The 18,378-nt window shown below is 35.3% G+C and overlaps 1 protein-coding gene across 1 annotated transcript in view; it reads right to left on the bottom strand.

Moving 5' to 3' along the window:
* The window catches only part of IL1RAPL1 (interleukin 1 receptor accessory protein-like 1), a 327,114-nt gene that overhangs the window by 27,534 nt on the left and 281,202 nt on the right, over positions 1-18,378 (bottom strand). Inside the window, exons 3-4 of the mRNA XM_014549355.1 lie at positions 16,344-16,476; positions 14,097-14,242 (exon numbers count right to left, since the gene is read on the bottom strand). Coding sequence (XP_014404841.1) covers positions 14,097-14,242; positions 16,344-16,476 — 279 coding nt within the window. The remainder of the gene's footprint in view (positions 1-14,096; positions 14,243-16,343; positions 16,477-18,378) is intronic.

The raw sequence follows: 18,378 nt of genomic DNA, 5'->3' as shown, positions 1-18,378 counted from the left end.
ATACGTAAAATGTTTTTGGCAAAAGCTGTTTCTCTCATGAGACAACTTTTATTCAATATCTTAGTGATTCTACAGAGCTAGAGACTATTAAGACAAAAAACAATAATCAAAACATATGCTGGCACATTTCCTTCAATGGATGTAATAGAAGAATCCATTTCTTATCTCTCTTGAATCTTTTTGATCACTCTCTGTTTTCTGAAAACATAAAAATGCTGAGGAAAATTGCGGTAAGTTTGCCACTATCCTTTCTCATTTTGTAAAGAGACACAAGTCAAGAATTTATCAACACCTGTTTAAGTTGTTTTTCTCCCATTAACACTCTGTGAAGAAATAGGCATATTTTGGGAACTACCAATAGCAGAAACTACCATTTCTTGTTTCCTCCCAATGGAACAGTAAATGGCTCCTTAAACAATGACAAAGTTAAGAATAAAGTGGGTGACATACATTTTAGTGGCCTGTGTAGCCGGGATACGTATATGAAGGGTCTGTCCTTAATAATAAATTGTCTTTACCAAAATGGCAATAACAGAGACCTGTTTAACAAAGAATAAGGCATTATCTTCTCATCTCACTCTGTGTACTGATTTTTGGTGGATGAAAATTAGCAGTGGCTTGAGAAAATAATGTAGAAGCAAAAGTGTCCCTAAAATGCAATATTTTTTAATATAGACAGACATAGTGCAGGAACAAGATTGTATATTCAAGCAAATAGATTTTAACATATTTTAAAAATATGCAAATAACTTGATTTTATTGCAAAAAGAATAATAATAGGTTTCCTGTAAGCATTTTAAAAATTTTCAGTGGCTGTACAAAAATAGATTTATTTTTTTCTCACCTTTTTTTCCTGACTCTACAAAACATGCTTATTGTAAAGAATTTGAAAAATCATATAAGAATATGAAAAATAAATTAAAAATCACATGAAATCACACTGTCCTGAGACATAACCACTATTATTACTTTAGTTAAAAATTTTATGCATCTCTTAAATATATTAAGTTTTCAAGTAACCTTAACTGAGGCAAGTGATGTATGTCTTTAAATACTAATACTAGAAAATAGCTTATATTTTGCCTTTTACTCTGGGCAGTTTGGAATAGAATTGCCCAAAGTGTTTTACAATCTGTGTTTTTGCTAAGAGTCATGATAAACTCTTTAGCCAAATTAATTTTTCATTCACATATCTATTTATCCAACTATCAGTTATAGATGCCTGGGTCAGCAAGGCAAGTCCAGCAGGAATTATTTAATACCACTAAGCCACTTTTCTCCATATAAATAATCATATTGGCAACAGTTTACAAGTATTCACTGAAAAAGTAGGTTAAAACATAATCCTGTTTTAGAGAAAAGGTGGATTTCAAATTCCATTTAGTTAAATTGTGTTTTACAGATGAGGAAACTAAACTGGTATGTGAGTACTCAACAGTTGATAATTCATTTTAATAATACCAATTTTTATGTGACTTCTGCGTTGCCAGTGACAGCAGTCTACTTATGAAGACAGCCAATATGGCATGTTATTTTGATATCTCTAATATATTCCTTTAAGCTATTTTTAATATTGAGATATTTACACAATATAGACAAATTTGTCTGGGGAAAATTAAAAGTGCAAACAAGCAGTTGTGATTCATTACCTTGAAACTGTGGGATAGCAACAATGAGTTTTCAAATCATACTCATTTTACATTACATACTAGAGTTCCAAACTGATTTAAGTCAGGCAATTTATGTGTGCCAGTCTTTTAAGCTTTGATAATGGCCTCTTCCATTTTAGTTTCCATGAATTTAATAAGCATTACCAGTCAGTACTTTTAACTTCACTCACCTATCTTATGGAATTGTAATTTCTATTGTGCAGTTATAAGAACTTCTCATCTAAAGATCCCAGGCAATTTTACAAACACAACTGTAAGAAAATCCCTGGAAAGAGCAACTGCTTTAGTTCACTTTCAAGATTTGAAAAATGAGGTACAATGACACAAAACTCTAGAATTTGTAAAATCTGAGAAACGGGCTAATATATACTATCAGTCACCCAGGGTTTAATATGTTCTTATAGGATTCCTGATCTGGTACTTAAGGGCAATTAGTTTACAAATGATAAAAATGAAGAACAATGGCATGAAGAGACTTCATTAGGTCACAAACAGGTGAATAGTCAACAAATAAAACACTTTCAAGTAACTGTTTTGTTTTGTTTTTTTTTCTTCACAGTTCACAGTTTCTTCTTACTCAATCCTCATTCATATCAAATTTGAATTCATGGTAAAATAATTCTTGGGTGGCTTTAAAAACTAACTACCTTTTTGTGCTTTTTAAAACATACCATCAGATATTTTGTGAAGTAGAAATAAAATCAACTTTAATAAGATTTAAATGTCTATTTTTAATTTAGAGAAATCAACCTACAGATTTATCATCCTTCATAGAACACATGCTGAAAATAGAATATGTGCCCTAAAAATAGAGACAAATAGCTAACATAGTTCTTACAGATGGCAAATGCAATTCTCAACAATAACATCTAATACAAGTTACCATAGTAATTTATTGGAAATCAACACATTTTTTCCCTACTGTATGACCTGAGAGAGTAGTTAGCAGTTTTTATGTGTCATGTGTAATTTCTCACTTACTGACCTGATTGTCAAAGTTCGATATCCAGAAACTTCTTATTAAAAGTTATACCTTGCATTTCATGACCCAGTTGTGCCATTTCTCAACTGACTGCAGGAATTCACAACCATAAAAATGCACAGCCATCTCCCTCTCCCAAATAATGTTGCTTTAATGCCCCAGGATGGTGGTAGACATCCCTCAGGCAGCAGTGACTCAACTTCTAAGGACACCTAACCCAGTGCTTGGCCCATAGCTGGCACTAAAAGTATATTTGGTGAATGGGAATGATTTGTTGCTTTTCATATAACAACATTATATGAATCATCACTAAGCAGCCTACAGTGGATTGAGATTTTGAGCAGCTTATGAAACGTCATCAGTCAATAAGTTGTTTTGACCTAGAATGAAGGTAGTTCTGAGTGAGAAGGCTAAAGGCTAATTCCAATGTAACCCTGATATTTGAGGGGGCTAGCAATCTGAATCTGTGCCAGCAAACCCAGTGTACATTCTTGATAACCTATAATTAAATCATTGCCCCTTTCTCCACAAACTGATCTTACAAGACCTGTTACCTAAATGCTCACATTTTACAGAGGCCATAAACCATGACACAGCCCCTGGAAGAGGGGTTATCAGCGCTGGCGCCAGGCCAGGCTCTTAGGTATGATCTCAAGACCCCCAACACCTGGGGCTTTTTGCAAAGCCCGCGAAAGGTCTGGAAGTATAATCCATATTTGGGGGCCAAAGACATCAAAAGGGGATAAAAGAGGGGCTTCCACCATATTGGTTTGCTCAGAATTTGAGAGGCAACCTCCTCTGAGTCCACTGGCATAATAAAGCTGTGTAACTCCATTTCTTTAAGTGTTGCTTGGTTTTTCTCCGGTTTTCTATAACATGAGAAGGAATAATAAGTGGTGTGTTTGGCCATGAATATGTTATCCTGTCTGATATCTGATCACATATATGAAAATGTGTGCTAGTTGATATTGGTGGGCTTATTGCAAATACCTTAAACTGAATTATTATTTTTCAAACTGCCTGTCATTTTCCAACACAAAGATGTGAGTTCCAGTGGATTCCCTCTATCCTCACCTTAGGTTTACTTGTGTTTTATAACTTCTGTTATTAGATGCTAGACAGATGAGAGGTGGAGGAAAGTTGAAAAGGGGGAAGCAAATATAGTTAATAATATTATGATAAGTTTACATGGTCACAGATAATTAATAGAATCAGTAGGGAGATCACACTGTAAGGTATAAAAATTGTGGACAAAAAGGGGCCACATGCTAACCTGACTAACTCAGGAAAGGCCTGAGTGGCGGCCTTGCAAGCTCAAGAGACATACAGTAACCACAAAGGATGGTCTGAAATTAAAACCTTTAATTAAAAAGCAGTTTATAGTGGGTAGTCATGTCCTAGGCCAGTATCCTCCCTGACAAAGATCAACTTCCATCTTTACTGAGACTATTGTCTTTTTGCATCTAAGATAACATACCTGTGGAATGTCAGGGCAACTTGTAACTTCCTTTTTTCCGGACCCCTCAGGGCACAGCCCTGGCACAGATTCCCTCATTGTTATTGTTATCATGTTAATTGTTTACTGTTAATTATCCTAACCCACTTATATAAAAGAAGCATGTGTCTATCATTTTACTTTTTATCCAATCCCAGCCGTTTCCCCACTTTGCTTTCTCCCTCCTCTCTAATCTATCACCAATGGATTTCATGTAACAAACTTACATCTCCTCCTTTGATGGTGATGTATAAAACAAGGTTCAAAGCTGCCATTCTCAGGAGCACTATCTCAATACATTGATATTCTGCTTCCTAGCAATTGTCTACACTTTGGCTTAAATAAACTCCCAAAAATTCTTTACAGGTTTGAATGTGTGTGTTTTTTTTATGCTAACAAAATGTTGAATCATTATATTGCACACCTGAAACTAACATAACCAATATAAGATTGTATGCCAACTATACTTTAAAAAATCAAAATGAATTGAACTTTTGAACACAAAGTAACTATTTATACAGGTGGTATTACTGTGTTATTTTTTTCTTTGTCTGCTTGCTGTCATATCGTTGATTAATAATATGTGGCAGTGGCTTTCTCATACCATGCCTGCTCTTCCTTACTATACATAATTGAAATTTAGCTGAATATAAATATTCAAAACAGGAAATTAGCAGCATTTACTGCCCATCTTGTTCCTCCTTGGTAATTGCTATTTGCATAGCCTGAAATATATGTCCATATATATGTTGTTGAGACATTTCTAAGTGGATTTCCTTTTTTATTTTTAAAATATATTTTTATTGATTTCACAGCAGAAAGGAGAGGGAGAGATAGAAACATCAATGATGAGAGAGGATCATTGATGGGCTGCCTCCTGCACACCCCCTACTGGGGGAGCGAGTCCGCAACCCAGGCACGTGCCCTGACCAGGAATCGAACTGTGACCTCCTGGTTCATAGGTTGATGCTCAACTACTGGGCCACACTGGCCTGGAAGATTTCCTTTTTTAAAAAGGAGAATTATATAAGAACTATGTCCAACAATGAGAGCTCTTTATTTAAAAGGTTAATTATTTAATACTTGAAGAGAGTGCCCCCTCAGACATCTCTCTGAGTAGCAAATGTGTTCTATAAAGCACAATTTCTTTGAATACATGGGACAAGTAACCTCATTAAGAGTATGAGGGCAATGTTCAAGTAGGTTCAAAAGTGTTGACCATGTAAGAAGAATGAGGCAATTAGTTGAAATTAGTCCCAGTGACTGGCTTTACTCCTCCCTCTTTCATTTCTCTGTCATGGAAACAGTGAACTCAAGAGAGCTAGCTGCTCTTTACCTATAAGATACTGTCAAGTTTATTAGAAGATCTATTGTCCAGGCAAAGACCTTGGTATGCCAATTGTGGTCCACAGACCAACACCGTCAGCATAAATAAGGAACTTGTTTGAAATTAAAGTCTTGAGTCTCACCCCGGACTATTGAATTTGAATGCCTTTTTAACCAACTCCGTAGGTGATTTGTGTGTGCTGAAAAGATTGCAGTAACAACAAAAAGACTGTGAAGCATTGCTCTAGTGACTTCTGGTTGACTCTCCAAGAGTGGAAACACAAGGAACCTGTTCATCATCTCCCATGGCATAACAAGCACCCATTCTCTTGAACTTCCAATGACATCTGATAGAACCTTGGAGGGTTTTCGGGATTAAAATACTCATACTTCTGCTATCCATACAATAGGTCACTGGTTCTCAACTGGTGACAATGTTGTCCCCTGGGGCCATTTAGCAATCTTTGAAGACAATATTTGTCACAACTGGGAAAGGTAATTTTGGTGTCTAATGGGTAGAGGCCAGGAATGCTGCTAAACATTCTACAATGTGTAGGACAACACATTGAATCACCCCAAAACAAAGAATCACCTGGCCCAAAATGTCAATAGTGACAAGATTGAGAAATCCTGCTGCAAAGTTCTTATTACTCAGAATACACTTAATCATCCCACTCATCGAAGTGGTTATGTTTAATAAAACATATAACAAGAAGTACAAGTTAAAGATCTTAATCAATAATTTACATTTAGTTGAGAAAACAAGTGAAAAATACAATAGAGCAAATAAAGAACTTCCAACGGCTATGCCCATGTATAATTAAATACTAAGAGCTTTGGCCCACTGGATTAGTTCACCAAGAATGATAAAAACTGAAGGGCTTATCATTCTTAGATCCCAATATTGGTTTTGTCCAGGCTCATCCCCTTGTTAATTGTTAATTATGAAATAAGCTAATTATCAGCGACCAGTGGGTCTTTTTTCCTAACAAAGATGCTGCTTGGATATTCTAGTTCACACTGAATAAAACTGAATTACCAAAATTACTAAAATGCAAAACTATGCTACATAATAAATCTCCATGCTGTAGTTGATAAAAAAAAAAAAACTACAATCAACAGACCTTTGAAAAGATATCCCAGTGTAGAGGTAAAAAATAAGTTGGAGTTAAGCTTACTTAAGTCATATATTGCATGTCTAAGGAAATAGCTGACAACTTTAGTTTTCATGCCTGTAATTTTGGTGGCAATCAAATAACCATGTTGGAATGTCCATATCAAGAAACTGAATGTATAAAATCACTAGTAGTGGACAGTGTACGCTCCTGGATTCAACATAGCCTCCAGGTGTTCTTCTTGGTGGTTGTTTTTTTTTTTTGGCATAGTTAACAAGAACAAAAGTTTGGGTCAGCTGTTTAGATGTCTTATACAATTGGAGAACAGAGAAGTAAGAAAACTGCTATAGGATAGAAGAAAATTTTGAATGCAAAATGTCTGATCTCATCCAAGGAGATAATTTGTTAAACCTGATGGCTCTGATTTGCAGATGCTGCAGCAACATAACTTAAGTTCCTTAATATTTTGGCACTGCATAAGCTGTAAAGGGGAGCAGAATATACCATCCAAAAATATGCCTTTTTGGCATAAGGATTATTTTAGGCTGATTATTTTTAAGAAACAGCAGACACAGGAAAAGCTCTGAAAATCAAGAAATTACTCTTTTATAAGAGACATTTACATTTATAAGAAAACTTTCATTTGTAATGGTTTCTCCCTCTCTGTATCAGAAAGAGAAAAATGACTTTAAATTTCTAGAAATGCTTATCACTGGAGAAGGCAATAACTTATGTTTACATAACAACCTTACCCTCTTTGTTTACTGTGCTTTTCCTGCTAATCTCCCATAATGTGCCCCTCTCCCCAACATCGTATTTGGTTTTTAGCTTGAAGGTATTTAAGGTGGTGGCTGGGGCCATTCAGAGAAGTTACTCAGTATCCCCCTGTATATAGGAGGTTTACACGTTATTGAAATTCTATATCTTTTTTTCCTGTTAATCTGGTTTCTTATTACAGGGGGTATCTCAGCCAAGAACCTAGAAGGGTAAAGGGAAAATTATTTTGTCTCCCCCACAGCAATGACTGAATGAATATTTCCTGGATGCCTATTCAGTTTTTAATGGGTCATTGTCTTTCTAGGGAGATGCCATCATATAGATGATGAGAAGGTTTTGATATCTAGGAAAAGTTTGGCTCTCCCATTTTCTAAAACCAGTGGTTAAATATGTTAAAGATGAGTCCTGAGAGAGGTTTAAATAGTTCTTTGGTCTTATTGTATCTCTCAGTAAATAAATGCACTAGGTAAATACTAATAAGGATAGGGGTACATATTACAAAAAAGATTCATTAGAAGAAGGGATAAGGAGTCCACCTGGTCTAAATTCATGCGGCTTTAAAACAATTCATCCTAAATGATGTGCATGTTAATTACATTACTAAAGATATTCCGAGGACTAGGGAGTTTATTGAACAACTCTAATTCCTATTGATTACTTTCTTTGGAGGGAGAAAGACTATGTGTGTGCAAGAATTAAAATGAGTTTGAGGGGGAATAGAGAAAATCTAGATGTTTATCATTATTAACTAGTGCTAGTCTCTTAGATAGATAATTTGCTAATTCCCAAACTACTTCATGATGAATGAACTGCCATATGATTGTAATCAGTGTATTGAAACATAACTATTCAGAATAGGATTAATAATGAGCATCCCCTTAATTTGACAGTTTCAGAGTCAAACATTCCCTACAAGCACAATATTAGGAATGCTTAATATCAATGAAATTTAAAAAGTAGATGATAGCCCTAACAGGTTTGGCTCAGTGGATAGAGCATCGGCCTGCAGACTGAAGGGTCCCAGGTTTGATTCTGGTCAAGGGCATGTACCTTGGTTGTGGGCACATCCCCAGTAGAGGGTGTGCAGAAGGCAGCTAATCGATGTTTCTCTCTCATCGATGTTTCTAACTCTCTATCCCCCTGCCTTCCTTTCTGTAAAAAATCAATAAAATATTTTTAAAAAGTAGATGATAGCATTCCAAAGTATATTGGTTCTTATTTCCCATTCATTTAATGTTATCAGTGCCAGACATATAGTAGGCTCTTACAATTATCATTAACTGCATAAATAAATGCGTGAAGATCTCCTTTAGGACAGTATATTCAAACTAAAGTAAATCTATTATAAGGTAAAATAGAGACTCAAAGTGAATACAATTGCTGGAAGTAAAGCTGACCAATTTAATGAAAGATAAATTAGATTTGAGGGCTTTTTTAAAGAAACACATTATTGCTGCATCCTAAATTGCCCAGAATATCATGTAATTGGAGCAGAGAAATCGTGTATTACCTGCTAATATTTTTGGGTGATAAACAGGTGTCAGACATCGTGATTTGTATTGACACATATGAGTTTATTTAATCCTCAGAGCTTCTCTACATGGAAGTCATTATTATCATCATCATCACCATTATAGAAGAGAAATTTGAGGCTCTCAGAAATTAAGTAATTTGCCTAAGACAACACAGCTAGTTGGGTTTTAAATAGATAACCTTGCTCCATAGTTCATACTCTTAAACCATTAAACTGCTTTGCTCCCAATAATAATGATGTCCACACTTTGAGGTCAGCCACAATTAGAGTATGAACCAAAACCACAGAGAACGCAGAAGAAATTTATGACTGGCTGATGGGTGCAAGAGCAGCCAGGCCTGAGGCCAGAGCCAGTCCTACTGGGTATTGTCAGGAAGGGTGAAATTTCCCCTCTGCCCCCTTGAGTTCTTATGGATAGATTAATAATAAAATTGACACAAGACCAGATTAAGAGGAGAAAATTTAATATGTGTGCATGGGAAATCATAAATGATGCTCAAGATAACATAATAATGCTGACAGAAATGACTGAAGTGGGCACCTTTTTATATTTTTTAGACTAAGATAATAAACTTCTGAGGAATTGACAGGACAAAAAAAATGTTAGTGTTCATTAGTCAGAAATCTAAGCAAGGTTTGAGCTTGGGTAGTAAATTAATAAAGAGGCAACAAGGTTTGTATATGTGAGCTTTTTGTTCTGGATTCCTTAACTCTAGTGATAAGGGTGTCTTTCTTAGCCTTCAGATGCAGGGTGGGTACTATTCAGATGGGAGATTCATCTCCTGCTTTAAGAGGGGGCAGAGAAAGAGAGAGAGGCCAGAGTGTTCTTGCATTGGAAGTTTCTTAAGTGACTTTAATTCAAAGTAATCAATATGTCATTATGGAATATTTTGGGTTGGCCTACTCTGAACCCCAACAGTTTCCATCTGGAGAATTGCTTGTGTCGGGGAAATGGAAATTGTAAAAATGGAGGGAATTGGAAAGTTCAGGGTTTAGGAGGGAAACTGAAGGTCAGTGTTTGATGCAAGTCAAGTCAGGCCCCGCAATTAGAAACTGAAGCAAGCGCATCTGGGGAAAATATTCAGAGACTCATATATGGAACTCAGTCATGTATGAACAATAGTGGGACAAAGTCGTGAATGTATCAACTGTGCTTTGGTTCTTTGTAAAGCAAGGGTCTAATTCTCAAGCTTGTCAGGCCAGGGACTGGAGTGAGGAATAAGGGGCAGGACAATCAAAGACTAATATAGCCCAATGGCCCTTGACTCTTCATTTTTTGTCTCTCTTTCACTGTATCTAGTTCTCTGTATAGTATGTGAAATATGTCTATATTGAATGTCTGACATAATCCTAACTGTCTAAATGCCTTTCCTGTCTGCAGAAATAAACAACTTTGAATATTCTCAAGCAAGGTTTTCTATGGTCCAATTCTCTGTAAAATTTCGGCCAGTTTTTGTGGAACTAAGCTTTTTCTATTTTTTTTCTAGATAAAAGGCTGGTCCAGAATCTAGCCCAGCTCAGGTCTAGCTGAATTATTTATTGCGGTATCCTCTTGGCATTTAGGAAGACTCATTTCATACGTGTGAATAAAATCTCCAAGAATCCATACCACCCACTGGAAGGCTCTAATGTCACTTTTATTAGATCAACAATATTGAAGAAAAAGTAACAGTGGAGGAAAAAATGCCTAGGTAACTTTGGCAAAGGTGTGCCCTGGCAAGTTCACCTGTCAGAACTGATAATTTGTGGCTTGAAAAAAATCTGTGTTCTTCAAATGCTTTAACATACCTCTCTAGGGAGGTTTTAAATAGAAAGACTTTGAAGGCCTGTATGATAAGTTAAGGGATTTATGAATCAATGGTAGTAAAATATGATTAATAGTGACAGCTTCCAGTTCCTTCTCTCAGCTTTAGTCTTGTGAGTAATATAGCAACTCATCTGATAATTTACCTAATTGCTAGCAAGACAGCAATTTGACTCTTTCAGGGACACTGTGATCAAAACCCCAAACTATTAGCTTACATGCTCTGTGTGTGCCCTAACCTTTTGAAACTTGCAGAGCTGGTGAACTTGCAGTTATGCCATATGTTAACCAACATCATCTCTTTTTTCCACAAATAGTTGGGATAGATCATTCTGATACTGTTGCAATAAACCTGGTTATGAATAAGACGAAAGGAGCAAAGGGAAGGCCAAATTTTATAGACATGACATCTGTGCAGCTTCGCCAGGAAGCTGCACTTTAGACGCATGCCCAGAAAAGTCTGGGTGAAATAGGGAAGGTACTTATCTGTCAGTCACACCTTGGATCAGGTCATTGGCCAGAGTAGGCTTGGCCAATGCAAGTGGGAAGATTTCAGATACTTAAGCGCCTAAACAAAGGAGTTCTCTCTCTTGCTCTCTTGGGACCCTTGTAACTCTTGTTGCAAGGGGTGTGCCCTCCTGGCTCCCCTAAATTCTTCCATATGGCCCATGGCCATGTGGATCCCACATACAATGGACTGAGGGACTGTAACTAGCCTGATGCTAAACCAGACCCAGCTCTACCATGGAACGGACACTCTGGACACTGGCCTTGCTTCTACCTCTGCTTAATCCCCAGCTGCACATCTTCCAGGACTGGATTAAGGAAAATGCGACTTTGCCATCTGAGGGATGTAACTCTATAAAAATAAAGCTTTCTACCACATCCCATCCTCCCATGGGGGCCTCCGGAAATGCTTATCTCAGTGGTACACCATGAACTCCACTCCCACCAGCAATAGTGGAAGGCCATCCATGCATTTCTCTGATAATTCCACACAAGTATAAATCTCTCAAGGGCAGGACATTGGATGTGTTGTTGCCTTTGTGAATTGATGACTCAGTTGTTGTAGTTCCCTTAGAATGAAGGCACAGTGAGGGCCAGTGTGGCTCAGTGCCCGGTTGTGGGCTTGATCCCCAGTAGGGGGTGTGCAGGAGTCAGCTCATTGATGATTCTCTCTCATCACTCATGTTTCTATCTCTTTTTTTTTTCTCTCTCTCGCTTTCTCTCTGAAATCAATACAATATTTTTTTTTTAAAAGAAGGCACTCACTAACTTTAAGAGGGACTTTTAGAATATGTGACCTTGGAAGATTCTTTTTGGTTTCTTAATGCTTTTATCTTACTAAGAATAAAATGCTGTTGGTATAAATAGAAATTTAATATAAATTTGTGGAAGATATAAACCATAGTGGAAGATAAAACTATTGAAAAGTGCTCTAACATTGGCCACAATTTTCCTCTTTATGTTTAGCTAGTCAGACATTATTGTGTAAGTTTTTTTCAGTTTCCTTGATTCTTCAACAATTTATTTTTGTGGTACTGGAAGTTTTTCTAGCTATGGGCAACTTGACCTTAGGTCACACATGTTAAAAATAGCCTTGGGTGTTTAACCCTTCTTGGCTGTGTGCCTGTTTATAAGAACAGAACTTTAATAGTTGTATCCTCCTTAGATACATTTCATTTTTCTTCTTCTCCCCTTAATTATAACACTTAACTGTCACTCCTGCCTTGTCCCAAAATGAAATATATGTAGTCTAAGTAAACAGATTTTTATTTGTGCCCTACATATTCTCTCTACTACTTCCCTTATTGGGGAATAATTTTAGACTCTTTGATTAGAGCATATTGAAGAGAATGGCCAGGATGGTGAAAGTATTTTATGCACACAAAGGAAGAGTGAATAAGACTATAGAAGTTGAATCTAGGGAAGTAAAGATCCAGTATGATCATGGTGACTGTCATCAAACTTTTTAAAGGGCTGTTTTGGGAAAGATAGATTAAAAGTCTAGAACTGCGGACAAGGGGCAGACAGTGAAATAGGGATGCTTATCTAATAATAAGGTTTTCCAAAGACAGAATTGACTTACTTGAGAAAGAATATGATCCAGTATAAGCTATTAGATAACTTGGGAAGATGTTGTGGAGTAGTTCAATTACATAACATTTAAGTTCTTTCCAACCCTGACAAGCAATTTCTATTCTTTTACATATATAATATATTTCTACTCTAAATTCCTCCATTGACTAAATACATATGTTGGATAGAGAAAGAAACAATCATATTGCTAAATGCTGTTTACCTTTCCCTTACATTCTCCCAAAGTAGAGTATTTTAATACTGTGGTCACCTTGACAACAGAGGTGTCTGTTTTAATAGTTTTAAGTAACATTATTCAAAGGGATTCTATTGCCCAATAAACTGGGGGATATAGTCTTTAATGTTCCTTTTCTTCTCAAACCTCAAAGGGTCTAGGATTAAACATATACTTTGAATTTAAAATCATTGTAAATTTGCTGAGTAAGAGAACATCAAGTGTAATTGTTGCAAAAATTAAAGAGTTTTCACTTAGCATACTATGGAAAAATATTTCTCTCTTGTATATGAAAAATTTCACCAATTAAAAGGCATAGATCAAATTTTATAATTATTACTAATTTCAAACAATTCAATATATATTTATATATATTTTAACCTTGTGAATAAGGTATTAGGGCTGTTGTGGGATCAGATTTAGTGAGGCAGATGCTGCAATCATCCACAGCCTATCTTACTTGATCATTGTTAATAAATTATAGTTGAATAATAATTCATTAATGCACAACGAATGAATCATTATTAATCATGGGATGATATTGCACATGTAAAAGTCATCGAAAGCAGAAAAATATCAATAAGTAATACAATAGGGAATCCATAGGACATCTTTTTACACTAAAGGAATAATCCTCTATTAGGGAACACAATCTTGGATTTAAAACTACTTCAGTTATTTTTCATTGATTTGCTTCTTTCTGACACTAATAAGTTATATTTAACTAAATACTTCCTCTGTATATGCTTTATGCCTAACTCTTTAATTCTTGTCTTCTTTCATCCTTAAAACACACTGAAGAGTTGACACATATCAGCAAACTGAAGCACAGGGAAGTTAGATACCATGCCCAAGGTTACACAGTTGGTAGTAAAGCAAAGCAATAAATCCAAATTTGACTCTAGAGTCTGAGCTAGTCACCCATCTACTGTGTTATCTGCTTTGATAGACCAAATGCTAATGTGATTATTTTATTTAGAATAAATTTATGTAGAAAAACAATTTTTTTCTGGTTCCCCACTTATTTCCCTCTCATTATAGGTTCAGTTGACCACTCAAGCTTAGAAGGTGATACTCACCCCGTTTGTGAAGGAGAATGCTGGCATGCCGACGTCCATTTCCATTTTCAACATAACAAGAGTAATTTCCCAAGTCACCTTCTTGTACAGAATCCACAATTAATGAGATGGAAACTTCCTGTTCCCCAAGATGCTCCTTGAGAATTCTAAAATATAAAGCAAAACGAAACAAAAAACCCCACACAAACATACACATACACGACAAAAAAAAATATAGATGAATCTAAATCTGATGTGAAAATACCTACAGCATCTTTACTTCAAATTTGGCTATGGATTTATGCTATCTTAATAAAATTATATCGTGCCCTTCTCATTTCTAATGAGTATGTTTGTCTTTGTAGATGTTAATGAAGTTGCAGTTCATTATCTCTCTTAACAGGACAATTGCACTGTCATAATAAAGAGGTGAGAGAGACCTTGAAGAAAAGTTTAGGAATTGCTTTCCCTTTAAGAAGAAATCTGATGTAAAGGTGAGATAGATATTCTAATGTCTTAGGCTAGAGGACTAATTGTATACAGGTTAATCAAAAAAAGGAAGAATAGAAAAATTTTGAGTTATTTTGACATTTCAGTTAAAACTTCCAACCTGGCCTTTTTTAAAATGATACAAATCAATTGTCTGTTTTTAAAGAAGTATGAAATTATAAACATGTAGACAAAGTATTCTGATGAAGTGCTTAATTGTGACATTTAAAATTAATGGTAAATGTTCACTAATCTCACTGTCAAAGATTTTAGCAATCTTTCTGAGCAAATGGAAAATTTCAGAGTTGAAGCTCCCTTTCCCTGCTCAGAAAGTTTCAACCTCCTCTACCTTCCCATCTGTCTGGTAACTCATCTCTGCACAACACTTTCCAATGCAGAATTTAAGAATAATACCTTTCTAGAACATTCCCTGGCCACCCACAAAAAGGGAAAGGGGGAACATTAGGAGATTTGTTGTTCTTTAACGTTAGCATTTCAAAGTGTATGAGTAAATGATAAATGGCAGAGGAACACTTTAGTACATATTGGAGGATTGCCCATCTGGGCATTTCAGAACGCAGTTGGAGTATAAGATTCTTGTGTAGTTGTTGCCAGGAAAAAAATCCTAGTAGAAATAACCTTATATGATGGTTTTATGTGTTTTTATATTTTATTGAAAAACTTTTTCCTTTATACCTTTGATCAAGTTTAAAAGTCCTTGTTATTAAAAGTGTCCTCTTTCAAGAAGAGGAATCTTTGATAAAATGCTCATGTACTCCCAGAAGTTGTGACCTTTAGATGGGAGAGTGTTTACAAATGATCAGCATTTGGATTTAGTCATAACTTAATTATTATTACTATCCTTGCTTCTGTTCATTATGATTAAAAATCAGTATCTATGGGTCCTGACCTGTATGGCTCAGTTGGTTGGAGCTTTGTCCCATACACCAAGAGGTGTCAGGTTTGATTCCAGGCCTGGTCACATACCCAGGTTGCAAGTTTGATCCTGGGTCGAGGCGTGTGCCAGAGGCAACTGAGGTTTCTCTCTCACATTGATGTTTCTCTCCCTCTCTCTCCTCCTCCTTTCTCTAAGATCAATAAAAAAAATGAGTATCTATGCCCAAGCATAATTTTAGTCATAACTGAATACCTCAATACTTAAAGGTAAATGAACAAATAAATTGTTTTTTAAAGAGGCTTAAGAATTATGTTCTCAAATAGATGGTATTTTGAGTGTTTATTCTCTTCTCTATCATTCCCACTATATTCATATTTAGACCTTAAAGTAAGACTAAAAAGGTAATTAAAACATTTTATGTATCCTTTATCATTCCTACCAAGTGCTTTATAGTCTACTTGATGCCTCAAATATGAAAACATATAAAAGGAAATGACAGAAATTGTGTTTGGTTGAGTCCTTTTATCTTGTTAGTATTTCCTTTTAACAATTAAAAAAAAGAGCTCTTACAAACAAAAGGCACAATATCACATTTTCTATATTCAACTGTATTTTGGTCTGTTTCACATTCAGTTCACTCCTCAATGAAAAACTCCTTTTTATTTCTCTTAAATTCTTTACAAATGGCATTCATGTTTTACAATTCCATAGTCTCTTAACAGTGTTTTGCCTCTTTGCCAGTAAATATTATAATGTTGTCATTATAATAGTAAAACAAAACAAAACAAAACAAAACTTCTTTCCTTTTTAGCTTACTTTCTCGACACTAACAGAGTAAATGTTAATCTTGACTATAAGGTAAAAGAAAAAAATTATTTTACCTAATGTCACTTTCCCAAACTCGATTTTCATCCAGATCTTCAATAAACTTTTCTCCTTTCATCCAATAAATTAAAGGACTGACATCTCCACTGTATCCAAAGAAAGCTCTGCAGGTTAGATTAGCTGAGTCTCCTGTCAAGAGAAGTGATAGACATGTTATAAAACTATCTGTACACTCTTATTTTGGACAAGCTAGAAGGTAACATTTTAATCACTGTATTGATTTAATGAAAAATATTTTTTAAATAGTATGTTTTCAGGTATTTTCAACCTTTGTCAAATTTATACAATGTGTTCTTGTAACAGCTTTTTATTATTTATTTAAAAAAATCATTTTAGAGAGGAAGGAAGAGGGAAAGAGAGACAAAAACATCAATGATGAGAGAGAATCATTGATCTGCTGCCTCCTACACACACCCCACTAGGGATCAAGCCAGCAACCTGGGCATGTGCCCTGACCTGGAATCGAACCATGACCCCCTGGTTCATAGGTTGATGCTCAACCCCTGAACCACAGCGACTGGGCTTAACAGCTTTTTAATGAAATGAAAGTGACTCAAGAACTTGTAAATAAGACTGGTCAGTTATTTTATAGAAGGTTCTTCCATATAGGTTTGCTTGATATTTCCGTATGATTAGATTGAGGCTATAAATTATTGGGAAAGTACCACAGATGTGATGTCCGTCAGTCACTCTGTCATCTGCTCCCATAGCTCTCAGAACATACCTATATTTATCATAATACATTCCTTACAACATTTGGGCTGTTTGCAGGTCTAATCCAGCAACTAGAGTGTTCATTCCCCAAAGGTAGAAATTATATCTGTATTTACCTTTATATATTACCAGGGCACATTACCCTATCTTAAATAGAGTAGTAACTCATTAAATAATTTCAAGTCACTTAATAACATGCCTAATATCTTTCAAACTTGCATTTTCCACTGCTTACTTTTATAAAAGCTACATTAATTAAAGGTAACATGTCTGCAACTTATCTCATAGGCCAAGTCCATCTTATAAACTAGCCTTCAATATTGCATATGCAGAGCCTCCTCATTCAGATTTTATTTCACTTGCGGGCTGGAGCCAGTTCATACCAGCTTGTGAGAGTCCATTATTACATTTTCAGAAAATTCGGTAAGCAGGTTGTTAAACACAGTAATTATTTGAAATTAAATTATAGAAGCTTACAATTAAAATACCATATTAAAAACAAAGGCTAATAGATACTCAAAACTCCCTAATTATTTTGCTACATTATTCATCTATAGTATCCATATGGCTGAAATACTGTATAATAGTGTACTACTGCACATCTCTCCCCAGCTGCACATTTAGTGAAATTATGTTGGTAGCTTGCAATCAACCACGGTGGGAATATTGACCCATGAATTGCCAAATGCTGCAAATCAAGATATGATTTATTGTTTTGATGATTGCCTGTAGAGAAAATGTTACTAATCTCTCTCACTTCCTCTCTCTCTAAAAAATTAAAAAATCAATAAAACAATATTTTTAAAAAATGCCCCTAACAAACTCAATAGAGACAGAATATGCAAAACAAAAAACAACAGAGAATGTAAATCTAAAGGTCATTAATTTTAAAATCATTAAAATCTGGCTTATGAAATTTTAAAATGAGATGCAGTATGCCCAATATGAAATTGTAGGAGGTTCTATCTCAGCATATTGGGGACCTATGGCAATAAACAATTGAAGCCTGATAAATTTGAGGTTTTTTTAAGTAGATAATTTGTAGAAAATTAATGTTCTTATATTTTAGCTATAGTGAATTTGGCTTTAAATTATTTTTTAAAATCATACTCTTTAGGAGACAATGATTTTTATTATGGTTTTGCCAGCCTCAAGAATAAAACCTTGTGGCTAGCAATGGTCTATGTTATCTAAAAATCTATATCATACATGATTTGCATAGCAGCTGAATATAATATAGTAGAGATATTATTTATACTAGCAATAAAAACAAAGTATGATCAGAAATGGTTGTGAATAAATGAACCACAAATTCAT

Source organism: Myotis brandtii, unplaced genomic scaffold, assembly GCF_000412655.1.
Source record: "Myotis brandtii unplaced genomic scaffold, ASM41265v1 scaffold548, whole genome shotgun sequence".
In the NCBI taxonomy this organism is placed as follows: Eukaryota; Metazoa; Chordata; class Mammalia; order Chiroptera; family Vespertilionidae; genus Myotis; species Myotis brandtii.
Note: the sequence above shows the minus strand (reverse complement) of the source record. Positions and strands in the feature narration are given on the sequence as shown.